Below are 6,000 nucleotides of genomic sequence, written 5' to 3'. Positions count from 1 at the left end.
GGATGCCCTGGTACCTGTCTCCCTGCTGTCCTGGGATGGGATGCCCTGGTACCTGTCTCCCTGTCCTCTGTCTGTTACCAGTCCTAGTTTTCCTCAGTAGCCTCTGATGTCCTGTACATCTAGGAGCACTGACTGCTTGGATTCTTGGCAAGGGTAGAGCGCCATGACCCCTCCCGTGGCTTTCCTTGTCCTGAGTGACACATCCCTCTGCATTTCTGTTTCCTCAAAGGGATCTACATACATTTATTTGCCCACTACCTGGAACCTCAGGTCCCTATCCCATGTACCCCCGCCCCAGGCCAGAACAGAAAGTGTTCTCAGTCTGTGGAGTCTAGCTGCTAGAGCTCTAAGGGAGGCCCTGGGGTACAACTTGGTGCAACCAACCCTTCGGGGCCTGTAACCACACAGTGAGTGGGTCCTGCTGGGCCCAGCACCAACTCTCTGGTAGCATTATGGGTCCAGAGGTACTAAAAGTGTCCCCTTACTTGCCACTACCCATCCATCTATCCTGTGTCTGCCTCTCTCTGAGGGCCATCCCTGGCTGGGTAGGCCCTGCTCTGGCCACCACGGCCACCTCACCTGCCTTCACTCTGTCTCTTTGGTCTTGCAGTGGGCTTCTCTATGTCCCAAGTCTACTTTTAGAAGCTCAGCCTTGTTAGGAGTCTCAAAGGTACCCGGCGCCGCGGGACGGTGTAGCCCGCCGCCCCACCTGCATGCCAGGCCGCGCCCATTAGCATCCGTGATACTTGGTAGCATTTTGGAGACTGTCAGCTCATGTGACATGGATCATGACACGTTTCTGGGGTCCCCTGGGCCATCCTCAGCCAGAGAGTGGCATTTACGAGGCAGATCCAGGATTCAGCCAAAGCCAAGGACCTATCCTCCTATCCTGTCCTCACCCTGCGCACCTTCTGCCCTTCCCGACTGTAGGTCTCTCTGCACAGCCTTGCAGCTCCTCTGCTGTCTTGTCCCCTCTACCTGCCTACACTGTCAGTTACTGGCCCCTCTAGCTCTCTCCTCTGTGTATGCTAGGGTCTGAGTTAGGGTTGGGGGCAGGGGTACCCAGCGGGCGCTCCAGCTCGAATCCTGGATCTCCTTCTAAATGGCTTTCCAACCACATTGACCAAATTGCACTGGATTTGGGATCTTGAATCAGGAAGCTGATTCAAGTGCTGGCCACTCTATTGCCTCCGCAGAAGATGCCCCTGGCCGCCAGGCCCTGGGCTGCTCCAACGCACGAGCACGGCCCATCATGGGGGTGGGGTGGGCGTTGTTGGTGGGATGCAGGGGTGTGTGGCATGTAAGGATCCCTATGGCCCCTGTCCTCTTAAGAGGTGGCCACAGATCCTCTCCAGCAGTGATCTATGCAGAGGGGAATGCAGGAGGGGACTGGGCAGAAGCTGGCTGTGGCCTGATGCTGGTCACATGTTGAGCCAGTTGAGGGCCTCAGGAACTCATGGGGCCCCGAGTGCAAGCTGGCCTGGAGGAAGGAGTCTGCCTGGGGGAGTTTGACAAGACCTCCTAGAAAGGCGGCCCTCTAGGAGGGAGGAGAGGCTCCTGGGAAGTAGGGAGGCAGAGGCCAAGGGAGAGCAGGCCTTCCAGGATGCTGGGCAGGGCACGGTGAGTGCAACCATGGTGATGGCAGGCCCCGACTTTTCTTCCCCCCAGATCTGGAGCTACAGTCCTCAGTTCCTCAAGGCTGGGACAAGTGGGTGGCCAGGGTATAGGGATTGAGTTCTGCCCTTGAGATAACACCCAACACCTGGAAGGTTCTCTAGCTTCCATCTCAAGTATAGTCTTTTTTTTTTTTTTTTTTTTTTAAAGATTTATTTATTTATTATATGTAAGTACACTGTAGCTGTCTTCAGACACTCCAGAAGAGGGCACCAGATCTCGTTACAGATGGTTGTGAGCCACCATGTGGTTGCTGGGATTTGAACTCCTGACCTTCAGAAGAGCAGTCGGGTGCTCTTACCCACTGAGCCATCTCACCAGCCCTCAAGTATAGTCTTAAGGGTGAAGTCCTGTTACCCTTGGTAGAATTGCCAGGAAACTCTGTTTCCTGTATGTGGCATTGCAATATGTTCTTATGACAGTCCATGGTAGCTATAGGTTCAGAACATCCGCTAGAGAGCCAGTTCCCCACTTGAAGCCACACCTGGGCCAGGTGGGCCAGGCACCGGCTATGTGGGCTCCTTTTCTTGCAGGTCAAGCAGACTCTGGGTCTAAAAGGTCTCTTCCTCCGAGGCACAAAGCCAGGCTCACTGGACAGTCATGCTGCTGGACAGCCCCTCCCCCGGCCCTCCGTTAGCCAGAGGCTCCTGCGGCGCACGGCCAGTGCCCCGACCAAAAGCCAGAAGCCAAGTCGCAAGGGCTTCCCAGAGCTGGCCCTGGGCACACAGGACGCAGGCTCCGAGGGGGCAGCTGATGACGTGGCACCCCCTAGCCCCAACCCAGCTCTGGAGGCCCCTACTCAAGAGAGGTCAGGCAGCAGCAGCCCCCGAGGTAAGGCACCAGGAGGAGAAGGAACAGAAGAGAGGACACTGGCACAGGTGCGGTCCCCAAATGCCCCCGAAGGCCCTGGACCTGCAGGGATGGCTGCCACATGCATGAAGTGTGTGGTGGGCTCCTGCGCTGGTATGGACGTTGAGGGCTTTCGAAGGGAGCAACAGCCCAGTCCTGGGCCTGCAGGCAGCCGCATGGCCATCAGCCAGCAGCCCAGGGCCCGGGTAGATTCACTGGGGGGCCCTTGCTGCAGCCCAAGTCCTCGAGCCACCCCAGGGAGAAGCAAAGAGGCCCCCAAGGGTCCTAGGGCTCGGCGCCAGGGTCCAGGCGGCGGCTCTGTGTCCTCGGACTCCAGCAGCCCAGACAGCCCAGGCAGCCCCAAGGTGGCCCCCTGCCAGCCGGAGGGTGCTCACAGGCAGCAGGGGGCTCTGCAGGGAGAGATGAACGCCTTGTTCGTTCAAAAGCTGGAGGAGATCAGGAGTCATTCCCCCATGTTCTCCACCGGTAAGGCCTGCCATTCCACTGCATCTCATGCTCTCTACACCTGGCATGCCTAGGCGGTCCGTGCCTGCCTGCTGCTCTCTGCTTCATTTGTCCGTCAGCTTAGCTGTGGCCTGTCTGCCTCCGATCCCCACCCCCACCCTAATTGTCCTGTACTTTGTAGGGGGGTGGGAGTGGGGATGGGGGAAGGAGGGCTGCTCGAGTCATCAAGGCATTTCTGAGAGCTGCTTGCTGAGGAACCCAGGGATATCTAGCCAGCCCTCAGCAAGGGCTTCCCTGGTGCCTTGCTGGCTGCCCTGACTGGCTGCTCTGATGGCCTACCTTCCTAGGTCTGAAAAGATCCCAGCTCTTAGCCCTGCCTCATCCCCACCCCCACCCCCAAGGGTCAGATGCAAGAATGACTCTGCCCTGCGGTCCTATGGGAGCCTGCTGTCAATTGGTGGTGGTACCTCAGGGTATCCCCCCTTGGAGGCTCCTCGGAGACCAGGGGAGAAGGTGCTTAGAACTGAGGTCTGGGCCTCAGAGCAGCACCCAGTGTTTAGGAGGAGCAGCTCCCAGGGACCTGCATTGTCCGAATGTCACTAAGCCTTTTTGTGACCACCCTCCTTCCTGGCTGACACTTCCTGACCTTGTCTGCTGGAGTATGAGGGAACTGGTCTGAGCTGGTTACTGAGTTCTAGCCTGGGCAGAGGGAGGCACCTGGAGTCTGCCTGCTTTCATTGTATTCCTCCCGACCCCACTCCTGCCCAGCATTGTTGTCCATCTGTCCATCTGACAGTGCCCCACCACCACCACCACCAATACACTGACCGTGTTCTCCTTTCTGTCCCTGCTCCGTGCTGCTTCCATAGTTAGGGATTGAGACCTGCGAGTGCCAGGTAACAAACAGGCCCGAGCCCTATGTGTCCCCATGATGTCCCAGTCCAAGGAGGACTAGGCCTGGCTTGCCCTTGCCCCATGGACCCTGTGTGAGGCCCAGGCACGACTCCAGCTTTAGCGGGGTGGTGGGGTACTCTTGAGTGTCACAGTACATGTGTATAAGTGGAAAAGCCTGGTTGCTGGGATATCCTGGGGTGGGCTGGTGGTCCCTACCCTTGGCTCAGGGGGTCAGGATCGGGTCTGATTAATGAGATTCATATTCCCCCATCTCTCTCCCTCCTCCCTCCCTCCCTATCCCTTTTCTGTTTCTTGATTCTCCCCATGCCTGTCTTTAATCTGTCTGCCCTTTCTATGTCTACCTCTCTACCTCTTGTCTCCCGTCCCTCTTTCCCCACAGATACTCGCCTTTTCCCCCTGCAGCGGCCCATCTCCCCCTTGTGCAGCCTGGAACCCATTGCCGAGGAACCAGCCCTGGGCCCTGGCCTCCCGTTACAGGCAGCTGCCCCCACAGGTCCATCTCAGGAAGGGCCCCAGTGCCCTGTAGGGCTGGGAGCCAAAGTGACCAGCCCCCAGCAGACATCTCTGGGAGCTTTTGGAACCCTCCAGCTCAGGATTGGGGGCGGTAGGGAAAATGAAGAGCCACCCCTCAGGCCACACAATGGTGGGATCTCCAGCGGGCCACGTGAGGGGACTTCTGGAAGACAGACAGACAGCAAGAGTCGCTCCCGGGCCCCAGGCCACTTGCCAGTGGTTAGGAGGGCCAAGAGTGAGGGCCAGGTGCTCTCGGAGCTCTCTCCCACGCCTGCAGTGTACTCGGATGCCACGGGCACTGACAGGTTATGGCAGCGGCTGGAGCCTGGGAGTCACAGGGACAGTGTCTCCTCATCCTCCAGCATGTCCTCCAACGACACCGTCATAGACCTATCACTGCCCAGCCTCGGCCTCTGCCGCAGCCGAGAGAGCATTCCAGGGGTCTCTCTTGGACGCCTAACCTCACGGCCCTGCTTAGCCTCAGCTGCCCGTCCCGACCTTCCTCCTGTGACCAAGAGCAAATCGAATCCCAACCTGCGGGTTGTGGGTGGGCTGCCTACTGCACCCGACGAGCTGCAGCCCCGGCCTCTTGCCCCGCGGCTGACCAGCCACCATCCACGGCCACCGTGGCATCACCTCACCCTGGTGGGCCTGCGGGACTGCCCAGTGTCTGCTAAGTCCAAGAGTCTGGGAGACCTGACAGCTGACGACTTTGCTCCCAGCTTTCAGGGCAGCACCAGCAGCCTGAGCTGCGGCCTGGGCTCCCTGGGTGTGGCGCATCAGGTGCTGGAGCCGGGAATACGGCGAGATGCTCTCACGGAGCAGCTACGCTGGCTCACCGGCTTCCAGCAGGCTGGGGACATCACGTCGCCCACCAGCTTGGGCCCAGTTGGGGACGGGTCTGTAGGGGGCCCCGGCTTCCTGAGGCGCTCCTCCTCTCGGAGCCAGAGCCGCGTGCGCGCTATTGCCAGCCGAGCCCGCCAAGCTCAGGAGCGCCAGCAGAGGCTGAGAGGCCTGGACTCACGGGGTCCCCCAGAGGAGGAGCGGGGCACCCCTGAGGGTGCCTGTTCTGTAGGCCATGAGGGCTGTGTGGATGTGCCAATGCCTGCCAAGGGACCCCCTGAGCAGGTGTGTGGTGCTGCTGATAGCCAGCTGCTGCTCAGGCTCTGACCCTGCCTGATGATTCCAACTCGGTACCTTCCCTGAGACTGCCTGCAGGGGGGAGGGGGTGGGGGCTGGCCTCAACCCGACCTTTGCTCAGGAAATGAAGCCACTGGGTCCCCAAAGCTGTTACGCCCCACTCTTCTGTCTGTGGAGGACCCAGTAGCCTCCCCTTCAACCTTAGCTGTCCTCTTGTCTCTGATTTTGGGAAGCAAGAAACAGCATTGTCCACCTGTCCTTCTGGGCGGTGTCCACGTTTTAAGATACATAAATAGATATTTAACTTTTTAGAACCAAAACTTACAGTCAAATGGCTCTGCGTCCTTCCCCCACTGGTCTGCCTGGTGTCTGGCCCTGTGGTGTGTGCAGAGTGTTTTCTTCTACCCACTGTGTGCTTGTATCCCGGAATGCCTGTGACACACC

General features: G+C 59.0%; 2 protein-coding genes across 5 annotated transcripts in view; both read left to right on the top strand.

The window, feature by feature from the left end:
• Positions 1-5,870, top strand: part of LOC110293003 (1-phosphatidylinositol 4,5-bisphosphate phosphodiesterase eta-2) — a 61,845-nt gene extending 55,975 nt beyond the window's left edge. For 3 of the 4 annotated variants that reach the window (XM_029476852.1, XM_029476851.1, XM_029476854.1), the window contains one exon: positions 2,208-3,062. In XM_029476852.1, coding sequence (XP_029332712.1) covers positions 2,208-3,062 — 855 coding nt within the window. Of the gene's footprint in view, positions 1-2,207; positions 3,063-3,857; positions 3,885-4,282 lie in introns of those variants that run through there. The other variant, XM_029476853.1, reaches the window with a different exon arrangement.
• On the top strand, positions 4,207-5,607 carry LOC115029055 (1-phosphatidylinositol 4,5-bisphosphate phosphodiesterase eta-2-like). Its single transcript, XM_029476457.1, has one exon. The coding sequence runs from the start codon at positions 4,207-4,209 to the stop codon at positions 5,584-5,586; it is 1,380 nt and encodes a 459-aa protein (XP_029332317.1). The 3' UTR covers positions 5,587-5,607.
• Positions 5,871-6,000: the final 130 nt, after the last annotated feature.

Source organism: Mus caroli, chromosome 4, assembly GCF_900094665.2.
Source record: "Mus caroli chromosome 4, CAROLI_EIJ_v1.1, whole genome shotgun sequence".
Taxonomy (NCBI): domain Eukaryota; kingdom Metazoa; phylum Chordata; class Mammalia; order Rodentia; family Muridae; genus Mus; species Mus caroli.
Note: the sequence above shows the minus strand (reverse complement) of the source record. Positions and strands in the feature narration are given on the sequence as shown.

What these genes read in the sequence shown, in the direction of transcription:
- LOC115029055 (XM_029476457.1), top strand. Translation starts at nt 4,207, where the DNA reads ATGCCTGTCTTTAATCTGTCTGCCCTTTCTATGTCTACCTCTCTACCT.